The sequence below is a fragment of the Dinoponera quadriceps genome, unplaced genomic scaffold, assembly GCF_001313825.1.
Source record: "Dinoponera quadriceps isolate SergipeBrazil2010 unplaced genomic scaffold, ASM131382v1 scaffold1872, whole genome shotgun sequence".
In the NCBI taxonomy this organism is placed as follows: Eukaryota; Metazoa; Arthropoda; class Insecta; order Hymenoptera; family Formicidae; genus Dinoponera; species Dinoponera quadriceps.
In genome coordinates, this window is record NW_014555944.1 from 1,898,898 (window position 1) to 1,911,694 (window position 12,797).

A 12,797-nucleotide genomic window follows, 5' to 3' on the forward strand; every position below is an offset into this window, starting at 1 on the left:
TTGGACACAGCGAGACGGATGAAATTAGCGCTCCCTCCGCACACACACATTCTCTCTCTCTCTCTTTCTCTTTCGTCACCATTCCCGTTTTCCTTTTTCTTCGGAGAGACCCTCACTGCTCCATCGCCCGTCGTGTTTCCCTTCGCGTGCATCAGCGAGGTAATTACCGTACACGATTCTATCGGCCGTGATTTATTTCCGGGGTCGCGGGGAAGGCGGCCCAGACTATTCCGTGCCGATGTTAAGTATCTCAAGTTCCGGCTAATTTCCCTCCGGGCACTATGCCACGGCCGATTCGTCACCTGTTGATCCCATTCTTTTCGCGTTTGACGCCGTGTGATCGTTCCGATGCGCGCCGGCACGCCGTCGTCGGAATTCACGGATACGAATCGGCGAATCGGGCGATCGAGTGGTAATACAAGCGCCGCTTTCGACGGACGTTGACAGCTCGCGCGGCCTTTCACGCAGAAGCGCTTTGATGAATTGCTCTTTGCTCGCGAAACTCGCGAAACGCGCCCCCGTAAGAATCGCATTGCATCGCTCAGGTGCGAATCTTTCGGTGCGAAACATTCCATCGGTCACCCGCGTCTCGCAGTCGTTGTCCGACTTGCGTTTGCTCGCGGATCCGATGATCTGTGAATAAAAAGCAGCTTACTCTTTCGGAAACGGGACACGGGCATCGAATGGTAGCGTAATATAATTGAAGCGGCGTGCGAAACGGCTCGTATCGATCGACGAATGAATTTGTTGTTGGGAATAGATGCAAAGAGAGATAATGAAGTCAGCGAGTCGCATGGCAGGAAGAGAAAGAGAGAGAGAGAGAGAGTGACTTTCGCGCGATGTTAAATATCGAATCTCTTCCACATCGCGACTTGACAATGGAATGCGGACTCTATAATCGGAGAATCGATTAGCCGCGCACGTATGATATAATGCGATTTCGATGTAACACCATTACAGAATAATGAGTAACGTATCGAATTACGCACGAGGCGCGCCGACACGCGCGGTGTATACGGTAAGATTAAATTAGGATAACCGCCCCTTTCAGCGTCTCCCATCGCGCGATCGTCGCTTTGCGCGACGGAATTTAACGGAGCAAAGTCGACGAATCCATTTAAATTATCCGCAGACGCATCGACGGGCAGGCGGAGGGGGAGAAGGGCGGCTGATTGCACGAGCACGCGGGAGCAAAAATGAATGGAACGCGCGAGGTTTGAACGGGAGCGATCCGCGCGGTGTTCACATTGAATGGAACGAGAATGTTTCGAAATCACGCTCCTTAATTCCCGCCATCGCTCGTGACGGCTTTTACGAGCGATCGTAAAGTGTCTCGGAAGATCCCGCAGCGCGTCATTTTTATTCAAAGTCGACCTGACGTCGTTCCTCCGCCCGTAACGCGCGACGGGCATTTCATACCGCGAACGTTTTCAATTTGGAATGTCGGATCACGATTATCCCGCATTTTTCTCCCTTCACCCGGTGCGCCGCACTTGCCGTCCGGAAATCGTTACGAGTGCCCGTCGGGGACCCATGCATCTGCGTTCGATGCCGCCCGTCGATGCCGTCCCCGACGAGCGCTCGAAAGTTGTCCGGGCTTCAACGTAAACACGGAAATCATCTACTCGACCCGCTCCACGGAGGAGTTAGGGCAGATTTCCCCGGTTAATTTGCGCGCTACCGGCAATTATACCGTGTTAACGAGAGAGAGAGAGAGAGAGAAAGGGAGGGAGGGAGGTAGGGAGGAAGAAAGGAGGAGGAGGAGAGATTAAGAGAGAAAGAGACGATGAATCCGAGGCGCATCAGTCGGGTGATCTTCTTTAATCAATACCGAGCGCTCGGACAATAATAACTCGGCATTACGGTGTTCCGTAATTACGTCACGGCAATTTTGCCCCGTAACAAGCTTGTAGAGGCGATCGTAAATGCCCGCGCAAATTGAGACTAACGCGCGGATGTTGCTTGCAACGATTGTGTGTCGAGTCCGTCCTGCCCGGACTCGGATATCCGCGAGGTGCAAACCCACGGCGTGAAAGAAGAAACGTTTCGGGACGTGTCCTAATCGTGTTACCGCAATTCACGAGGGGGAATATCACGTACGAGGGCGGTCCGATAAGTACTTAGGCTACAAAAGAAAAACGAAAATTTTGGAAAAGTGGCGATTTATTTCTCAACATAGTCTCCTTTTAGCTCGATACACTTGACCCAACTTCTTCAACCCATCTGAAAAATACGTTTTCTCGAAGTCTGCAAAGGCCTCCGTGGCGGCGATCACCTCCTCATTCGACTCAAATTTCTGCCCGGCGAGTGACTTTTTCAAATTTGGAAACAAAAAAATGTCGCACGGGGCCAAATCTGGAGAATACGGTGGATGGGGCAGCAGTTCGTAGTCCAATTCGACCAATTTGGCCGAGAAAACGTATTTTTCAGATGGGTTAAAGAAGTTGGAGCATCGCTGGGTCAAGTGTATCGAGCTAAAAGGAGACTATGTTGAGAAATAAATCGCCACTTTTCCAAAATTTTCGTTTTTCTTTTGTAGGCTAAGTACTTATCGGACTGCCCTCGTAAGAGTGAGTTATATACCTCGTGCCTGGGCGCCGCGCCACCAGCTTCCATTAAGATATTCAGGGGGATTTTTAAACTGGCGACGGAGCGCAGGCGGTTTGAGCGCGCTTCGAACATCCCGAGGCCGAGTGGATGAAAATTCTTCGATTCGGACGCGTCGCGAACGCGAATGGGACGCACGTACGCGGAGAAGCTCGACTGTCGCGGATGCTTACGTCTCCTTAAAACAGATTCGAACGTTCAAGAGGGGAGAGAGAGAGAGAGAGAGAGAAGGAGAAGATACGAGAAAGAAAAGAGGCAAAGCGGGAAGGAAGGGAAAGAGAGAAAGGAGGGAAGAGAAAGTATGACGCTTTTATCGGAAAAATCTATCCATTTATTTCCGTCACCGCGTGTCCCATCGGCGAATTCTCCGTCGATATCCGGCCTGAAAAACCAATTTAACGTTCCATCGCGGAGGATAAAGTACACGCCTTCCTCCCCTTGCAACGCGGCATAATAATAGTGATTATCATAGCCGATGGATATTGACGTGGCGGACGGCACCGAAATTTCTCTTCTCGGGGAAAGTCGCGTAGATGTCGGCGGATTTTCTTCCCGGGAATTCACGGCGACACGGTGAACTATTTTTACTACCGGCGCTTCACTGATTCCGGAGGAAAGTGCCGTAATGCGTACACGCTGCGAAGTATAATTCATCAACGCGGCCTGAAATAATTTCCGACGAGTTTGAAATGTTTTCACTCCGATTCCAGTATTTCAGTTTCATCAATCTCACACACCAGTCAGTTTGAAATGGAAATGCCTTTCTCTCTCTCTCTCTCTCTCTCTCTTTCTTCCTCTCTTTCTTTCCTTTCTTTTTTTAATTTTTTACCCGATTGCCTGTTGCTTCTCGATGGGATGGGAGAGTCCATATAATTTCGTTCGCGATTTTTCTCATTAATATTCATCTCATCACTGCACGATCCTCTCCAATTCAAATTCCCTCTGTCCTCTTCTCTCTCTTTCTTTCTCTCTTTTTCCTCCAAATATCCCGGCGAGAAAGTCGACTGCGGCGCTCGGTTTTGCGGGGGCGAGGTCGACGGTGAAAAACGCGAGCTCCGAATTACGCGAAAATCTACTCACACCTATCTTCACGAAGCGAAAGACCCGACATTATCCCGAAAACGCAGCCGGCGCGTTTATGCGCGAGCTATCCGTCATCGAGATAATTCCATGCGAAATCGGACGCAATTCCACGCTCAATAATTAACGTTCAAACGGAACTGATCCGATAAATGTCGTAAGTTCACGTCCCGTTATCGCTTTGCGTTAACGCGCCCAGCCAACGCTGTCATGCAGTTCGCGATATCGAAAGGATATGTATAGTCGAGCAACTCGGGCACACACGGTTAGTGCAAAGTCCTTATCACAGGGTAATCGTGTAAAAACTGTACCGTGTATAGTTTTGTTCGTGTTGAGCGACCTAGCGTAGCTCCATGCGCGCGAGTACTGTGCAGTTTTTATTACACGATAACGCTATAACGTTGTTTCGATGAAACTCGCGCGTCACGCATCTCCCGTTTATTGCCTTGCGCCAAAAAGGTTTACAAAGCCGGCGGATTGACCAAAGGGCACGTATGACGACAGGGAAATGACTTTTTCGGTTATTTTTCACTTCGCCAGTTTATCACAACATTTTTCGTAGCTTCCCCTCTCTCTCTCTCTCTCTCTCTCTCTCTCTCTCTCCCTCTTTCAAGCCACGCCGTATAAATTTCGTTGCGGCAACGCGGGTAACGATGTTACGGCGTTAATACGCTGGTACAATGGTGGTTACGGTGAATGTAAAACAATTATCTCAACATTCGTTTAACGACAGCGACGTGTAATCCCCGCAATCCTGCGAAAGGGTACTAATTGATACAATTATCAGCGCTTTCCCGGATTCTTCGCGCTCTTGTCCGTTAGTTTTTCTACGTGAACGACGCGCAGATTCAACATTCTCCCGTTAATGGAAATGGTGATCGCGCGATATTTTACGGAAAAATATGTTGACACTCGGTTTTAACAGTTTTTTTACTGTAATTTTATGTATTACGGCTGCGAGTATATAAACGCGATGAGTTATTATAAGATTGTAAAGTGAACTCGTTCGGGGAAAAATTCAAGTTGGTCAAAGAAATGCACAACGACGAGAAGAAGCGCACGATAAGGCGCCCCGAGGGCAGCCGGTATATTCCTACATTTTCTTACTAAATCAGTTTCTATAATGACTCGAGGTTTACACGGCAGGAATAGTATTTCGTTGGCTAATAACTACGGGACATCGATTGCCTGTTGCTTCTCGAAGGGGCCCGCGAGCTCATGTAACTTTGTTCGCAATTTTTTCTCATTGGTATTCAGCTCGTCGCTAAACCGCGACCTTTCCGCAACGCACAAAGCTGCAACTACGGCTGAAGAAAAAGAGCGGTGGTCCACGTCGATCGCTGTTCCATAGAAAACACCGCATTTCGCCGCCGGATTCGGACGGCATCGTCTTAAAGAGCTAATTACGCCGCAGAGGCTCTTTGTTCCCGTCCCGTCCCGTTAAAGGAAAGGACAGCCACGCTCGCGTTTTCATTGCGTTTCCCGACAGAGTCCTCCCGATTTCACTGACTTTCGCAATATCCACCCTACGTGTCGAGTTGCGGGAGACTCCCTTTCCGCGACACTTTGCGAATTAAAACCTGACCTCATAGAGCGAAAAGCGAGAACGCTAACTTGAACTCAACACACCGATCAAATTGAATTATTATCACGATTTTTACCGTTATCATTATTTTATCCTGACTGCAAGAAAACGCACGGGGGAGGGGGGAGAAAATAGGATATTATATTGCAACACGACGTTGTTAGATTTCACGGAAGGCATATGTATGAAAGGGGCAAAGAAAGGAACGGGTGAAATTGAATAGAAAAATCATTTACCATTTTGTCCAGCTTCTTCCATTTTACCCGCGCACCATGAATCTCGAGAAAATTATCGAACATCTTGTACAGTTTCTGAATCTACCATCGAAGGTGCTGTCGCGTTTTCTTTGGTATGTAACATGCGTGCGCACACACTGATACATTCATACAGACGCAACAGCAAGAAGCATAATTGGATAAAGACTGACCGATCAATTGTTTTCGTTCCCCGTTTCTCTTCATGATCGTATATGCGTCATATGTCTAACGACTTCGATGACGTAACGTAATATTACTACTAACGATTTCACTACCGACACTCCTATCGGGATTCGGCTGCCGTTCCATCCCCCCTTAAGAATAATCCGTTAAGTGCCGATCCAAGGATCGCGCTAATGGAAGATTTTTGGTGTTTTGCAGATAGTGACGAGGGTGGACGGGCCGGGCAGACAAGACAAGGTGTCGTCTCGCCGTTTCCCGCCGTCGTGGTAACGTGGTCGGCAGGGTCCAGGGGCCCATGGCCGGGAATTGTTTTCGTCAGTTCTGGTGGTGGATCCCGATCGCGATCCTATCCCGGTGCATTCTTCCCTCCTCGGCCGGTCGTATTTCGTGCACGTCCACCTATCCTTCGGAGATGGCCCACGGGCAAACCCGGTCCGACGCGGACGTAATAGTCTTCCTGGGCGAGAGATGCGACTGGGAGATCAACGTCACCGAGATACAGGATCACTTGGAGCGCGCGCCGGACGCCGGCGAGCTCTCGATCAGCGTGATGCCAAGATCCCGTAAGTGCCATTACTCGTGTGTCAACTTTCGCGCAACCGGCGTGCCCGACGAAAGGGGAAACGGAAGGGGGGGGGGAGGAATTATACGCAGCGGAGGAACCACGCGAGCGTTGCGAGTTTCCACGGAGAGCTAGCTGTATTTTTAATTTCATATATCGCACTAATTGTTTCGCAATTTTAACGTCGCAGTAGCAAGTCATTAGATCAGAAGACAGCCTGACTTTTGTCGCCGTCAATTTGAATTTTCGTGAGTGAATTAATGACGCTTTGCATTTACGCTTCAAATTTTGTGTTCCCTCGTCGATTCTTAGAATCGCTGTTTAAACCTAGATGTACACATTTCGCGTCTTCGCATACGTGACCACCACGCAGGGGTCCGCGGGATCCCCACCGGTCTTTCCGTCACAGTGCTCGAGAAAATGACTGTGTTTCAATTAAATCCCTTTCTAATCGATCGTAAAGAACTGAAAAGTACGTCTATTCACTCAGAAATAATCTAAAATCCCAATAAGTGACAACACAATACCGAGGAACATGTTTTGAACAATATTAATATTATTTTAAAATATTATTTCTTAATCCAAGAAAAACGTTATTTTACGCAGTCGCTTGAAGAGAAAATATTCCGATCGTCGCCACTCTTTTACCGTTTGCCATTGAACGTCCCCCGGTCTCTCGAGTATCTCGGCTGGACGAGCCTCGACGAGAAACTGCGAAAAATGATGTACACCGCCGGCGGTTGTACATTATAACGTCATACAATTCAATGTCCACGTTCCGTGAAGCAACGGCATTCCAGCCGCAACGTAGAGAGCGGTTCGCGATATGATCGTCCGCGCTTCCCCGTTTTACACGGCGACGAAATTTACACACGCCCGAATAACGCGCTGTCCGATAGCCCAATTACGAATTCAAATCGAAACCCGCCGGTTACACGCATTTCTAACGCAAATGCGCCGCTCTGGTGAGCCGCGAAAAGCTCTTTCCGACTGTTTACGTCGGATGCCGCCCGTTGAGGTCGTTTCGCAATTTGACAATTGAACGCTCGGCGAGACCCCGAAGCCGCCCCCGGACGTTCCCAACGCAGCGGGATCCGCCGAGAGAGCCGGGATATTGATATATTCGAGAGCGGGAGAATCGGAGACGACGAAGACTCGACGCGAACTTGATGCTCTTGCGGGAGAGCCGTCGCGCTAGTGGAGCTCCAGGTATTCAGAAAGTGCAGCTAATAACATCCCACCTGCTGTTATTGTCCGCGCCATTATATCTTGCACAATGCCGTCGGCCGAGCAGCGCGCGCGCGCGCGCACACACGAATGCACGTAATACGTGGACGCTTGAATAGCATTTGAACGGGGGCGACGCCAAATACGCGTTCCGTGTTGTTAAATATCAGCTGTAACGAGCGGGGAGCGCGGCAGCACGCGGAAGCTGTCTCGTTATTAACCTACGGTAAAGGAGGGAGGAGAGTTGGATGGCAAGCTTATCGGAATCGATAGCCGACCCATTGAAAATTGCTCCATTAAATCAATATACGTCACACACACACACACATCGTGCCTCGTATCACCCCGCTCGTCCCGCTCACTCGCTCGCTCGCACGTACCTGGCTAACAAGTTGCCGAGGTGGACGGTATGCGGAGGGAACATTCCCTGCGAACGCTCCGTTCGTACACACACACACACACACACACGCGCGCAGAGGGATCTAATGGCGCGGCAAATTAATTTCCAGTAACGTGTGAGACGAAGACCGGCGGCCTGGGCGCCCTGATCCACGCTTTGGGCGAAAGCAAAACGAAGGCAGTGATAGCGGCGCTCGACAGCTCGATTTGCGAGGTGGCGGCCAAGCTCGCGTATCTTGGGAATAAACCGTTGCTCACTTGGACCTGCCCGCTGGTGAGTGTTTAAACGTAATCCAACTCCCTCTTCCCACGCCGTTTTCCACCGGTGCGCCCGGCGTTTACGCCGGCCGGTCGGGATATCGACTGGATTAAGACGGGCGAATCTCTGTCGCTTTGACCGTCAAAAGCTTCCCGAGAACGTGCTTGACGCGAAATATCTGATAATTGCTGCGTCGTAATCACGGACATGTAGAAGACTGAGTATTCTCATTAGAGAGCCGGTGAATGTCCCAATTAGCGACAGTGCCCCAATTTGTCCCACGATCGCGCCTATTTTCCTTAATAAGTCAGATAACATATTTCCATATTTACCTGAAAGAATGTATTTTTGCCGTAAATGTTGCATATTATCCGTTATAAGTATTAAATAGAATTAAAGAAGTCGTGCTGCTAATATTTCGAACGGTTACTCGCTGACATCTTAGAGGTTGGCTGCTAATACGAGACAGTTATTTAACTTTTTTCGCAATTATTCCCTAATGTCTTTTTGTTCTTTTATTCTTTAATCTCAAGCGATTGAAATCGTACTGCCAAGGTCGAGGAAAGATCAAGGATATTTATAAATTGGGACAAAATCAAGGTTACATGTCGCTAAATTGCACTTCCGTCACTCTCTTTCGAAGAGATATTATAAATTAATTTAAATCTGATCATAAATTTAAAAAATGTAATACAAGTAGAACCAGCAAATGTTGAAACTTTCGATCAAAATCAATTTGATTCGCTTAGCTTAACAGATATATTACTAATTTATTGATTTATTTTCACGATAAGATTATTTTGCCACTAATTGGAACATTCATTTGTTAGTAAGAGAGGGCAATAGAGACAGCGATGCTTTCCTTGTTTAATTGTATAATGGTGGGGAGAAGGAAAGAAAAGAAGTGACACATAGTTACAAGTATCATGAACTAATAACTACGAGTGTGTTTACGCTCGTGTATTATTAGTGTGCCTCTCACATAATCAAATACACGTTATTCCTTTTTTTCTTTCACTAAGTTCACTCTCTCACTCTTCTATTTCCCTCACATCGCTTTTTTTTACAGTATTATGTGATAGAGAAAACATCACTGTTAACACATCTCTGTGCTTCGATCTTGGCTTCGGCTTTCCAATAGCAACGCTCAGTTTACTTTGTATGTCTACGGTCGTAGTGCTTCTTCTTCTTCTTCTTTCCCATCACTGTGAAAAATTGTTAAGAGAAAAATCTGAAACTCGTCGTCGTGTCGAGATAACGAAACATTGTGCGACCCGAGCGCGTGTCTGACCATACACTGATTTTTTTCACTGGTCCGCTGAGAGAAAGTCATTGATTTCAGATATTTCCGTCGCTATTGTTGATACAAATTGGATGAAACGTTCATGTATTTGCAGCGTAACGTCATCCGGCCATTGTTCAAGTGACCGTACGTTGCATTCGATGGATGTTGCAGCTATCTGTTTTATACTCTTGAAAACGTCGATAGCTGTTCTTTACACGCGAAATTCGACACGTGTTCCACAGATCAACGATGCCGTGCGCTTTGATCGCGCGTCGAATTACACATTGTAGAATAAATTACATCACATTCGCACGTGGAATAAATTAACGTCCAAAGCCGTCTCGCGAAATTTAAACAAAAACGAAAGAAAAAAAAGGAGAGAAAGAGAGGAGAAAAAGTATATCAGTCACAAATTCTGCGCGCTATGAACAGCACGTTCGCGAAGTATGTCGTGGCGTTATTTAACGTGCCGCAATTCCCCCCCCCCCCACCCCCTCCCTCTTCGGTGAGCGAAATTAAATTAATGAAAATTAATTAACATGCCCGTAAATAATCACGTACGTAATACCCGAACTGAAATCGAGGAAGCAGTAAATTTCGCGTCGCTCACTTCATCAATCGATTCCGCCGAAAGAAATAAATTCAACGACGGCTATCAAACTTTCCAGTGTATTTTCGGTATTTGAGTTAGACCGGATAAATGTTTATTCGCCATCCGCCCGGTTTTCTAATTGGCTTGTGTGCAGTTTCTGCACGTTCCGGCGCAACCGCGCGGCGCCTGTTGTCGAGTGGCTCGACGATAAAACGGTAACGCCGATTTTCGTCAAATTTTCCGCGTGAATCATCGCGCATCCCCGTGATCAATGAAATACACTTTGCTCCCGAGCGAAACAAATCGTCACCTCACCACTCGCGGAGCTCGTCTTTATCCTCTCGTAGATCTCCCGCACGTTCTCCCGAGGCGACAGTTATGTCAACGTTTCAGTGGGTCCGACAGACACTTTCGGATATTTCTCGACTTGGTTAAAAGCGGAATTACATTTCACGGCGCAGTTTCTATCTGTTTAACCTTTAACCTTCTTGAAAAGTATTTCCTTTTTAATATTAAAACCGTGTAAATCTTCTTTAATAAAATTTTTGATAAAATTTTTTAATGAAATTTCATGAAAAATTTTAATAACTTTAATAACAAAATTATTTAGAGTAATAAACCTTTGACGATAGAACCGTGTAAACCTCCTTTGTTTCGTGAGAATTTATTAAAAACTTTTCAACGCAAAATACGAGAGAGAGTTGACAAAAGATACATCTGCAAAGAACATTTTCAGTCTAGTCTTACCATGAAAGACGTATGTGAGAAACATTATAAATAAATAAAGCGCATACGGAATATTATTAACGAGATAAAATGTGCGAGAGAGAAATTTATTACGAATGCTTCTCTGAAATCTCGTTCTCACCGGATAGTATTGATCTCAAATAGTAGACACGGACCGTAGACCGAAAATATAACGTCTCAATTATCGCGTGATTAAAATTCCAGAGAGGAGCGCGTGCATCGGCTCGATTTATGTTTCAGAGAGATTCGACGGAGAGGGAACACTCATCGATCATTAGGCTTTCTCCGTCACTGCCGTCGATGGCCAATGCCGTGGCGGAAATATTCCTACATCTGCAGTGGAAAACCGCGGCTATCATCGGTACCGGTAAGTCCCGAGAGGGAAATGATGCTCAAACCGTAATTATTGTTGACAAATCTTCTTATCGCACAAGCGCACAGACAGGGATGATAATAATAAAACCAAGTTTCCTTCACGAGCCTTCTTTACGATCGATAATTTGAGATCTCTTAATTGTACGACACGAAAGAAATGACAAGAAAGGAATCTCTCACATAAGTTACAGTGAGTTTTGAGGATGTAATTTGCGTTAACCGTAATAAGACACGCAGTGAGCTCGCGCTAAGCTGTACTCGATTCGCCGATGGACTGCGCGATAACTTACAAAACTTGGCTAAAATCTCCTTTCCTTTTTCACGCAAAGAGCTTTGAAACGTTGAAGGATGATCTTTGGTAACGATCGGTTAATATTTTCCTGTCTCTCTGTCAATTCACGGAAACGGAATGGAAATGACGCGGCGCATTTCCAACGCGTTTATTCCGGCAAACGCGAGTGCACGAGCGAGCCCGGTTGCTCCACGTGCTCCGCACGAGAGAGAAGGTAACGTATGACTTCTTCGCGCATCGTGATGTCATGATCGCAAATTGAGAGCGTTAAGGATTAAATCGCAATCTCGGGCCACGTGCCGTAGAGCCGGCGCAATAATAGAGGGATAGCAGGCCGGTCTGTCCGTTGAAATCCGATTACGCGAAGAGCGTATTGAATTTTATTGAATTTTATCGCCCGTTAACCGAGCCGATCTGATGCCGCAGATCGCGAGCCGTGGTCCAGCCTGGACCGCGCCGTGATCAGCGCTTTTCGAAGGATCGGCGTCGTCCTGCGGTACCATTTGATTCTACCCCGTCACGCCACCCTCGAGCAAATTCGCAGAATCCTGAAGTCCTTGCACAGCGTCTCGCGTCGAGGTAAGTGTCTGTGTGTGTAGAAAAACGGTAAAGAACATTTTATACTCGCATTAAAATCGGTCCTTGTTAAAGTTTTTGTGCGAAATTTTTGATATAATTGTCCGTTAATTTTTAACACGTATCGTGTCTCTGTTGTTTCAATACTTTGTGAGTCGCGACATTCAACGAGTGTGAAATAAGACTTGTAAGTGTTAAAATAATGCATTTCTTACTTCAATGTCGGTTAACGTATTATGGATGTGATATAATTTTGTATGGATTTAAATATGACATGTTATAACACGTTATGGTATATTGGAATTGTTCGAATATTATAATAACGTAGAATTTAACAGCGAGCCGCGCGAGCCTCAACAGTCGCCGCGTCGCGGCGGGCTGAAATATACGGGCGCCTCGGAGGCGTCGGGCGTCTTCGCTCGTTATATGTTACCGGCTAAGAAGAGACGCGCACACCGTTAGAAAAATTCATATTAAATTTAATAATCTCGCCAGGTTTATTTTACATAACCGAGTTATAAAAACTAATAACCAAAGTGATATTACATAATTTTTAATAACGCGCAGTTATGAAAGGTCATACTCTGAATCAACTTTTCATAATGACGCTGTAATAATAATTCAGAAACGATGTGATAAAAATTATTAATGGTGTTATTAAATTTCAAGAGCACTGTTGTGAGAACCGATAGCCCACGTTACAAAATAATTACAGCACCGTAAAATCGCGCGTGATGGAAAGTGGATTCAGAATATGACTTTTTATAACTA

At 46.5% G+C, this 12,797-nt stretch overlaps 1 protein-coding gene across 3 annotated transcripts in view; it reads left to right on the forward strand.

The window, feature by feature from the left end:
- LOC106745953 (retinal guanylyl cyclase 2) overlaps positions 1 to 12,797 on the forward strand; it is a 54,152-nt gene that overhangs the window by 20,255 nt on the left and 21,100 nt on the right. For all 3 annotated transcript variants that reach the window (XM_014622021.1, XM_014622019.1, XM_014622020.1), the window contains exons 3-6: positions 5,911 to 6,275; positions 8,011 to 8,174; positions 11,024 to 11,150; positions 11,877 to 12,029. In XM_014622021.1, coding sequence (XP_014477507.1) covers positions 6,008 to 6,275; positions 8,011 to 8,174; positions 11,024 to 11,150; positions 11,877 to 12,029 — 712 coding nt within the window. In that variant the 5' untranslated portion in view covers positions 5,911 to 6,007. The remainder of the gene's footprint in view (positions 1 to 5,910; positions 6,276 to 8,010; positions 8,175 to 11,023; positions 11,151 to 11,876; positions 12,030 to 12,797) is intronic.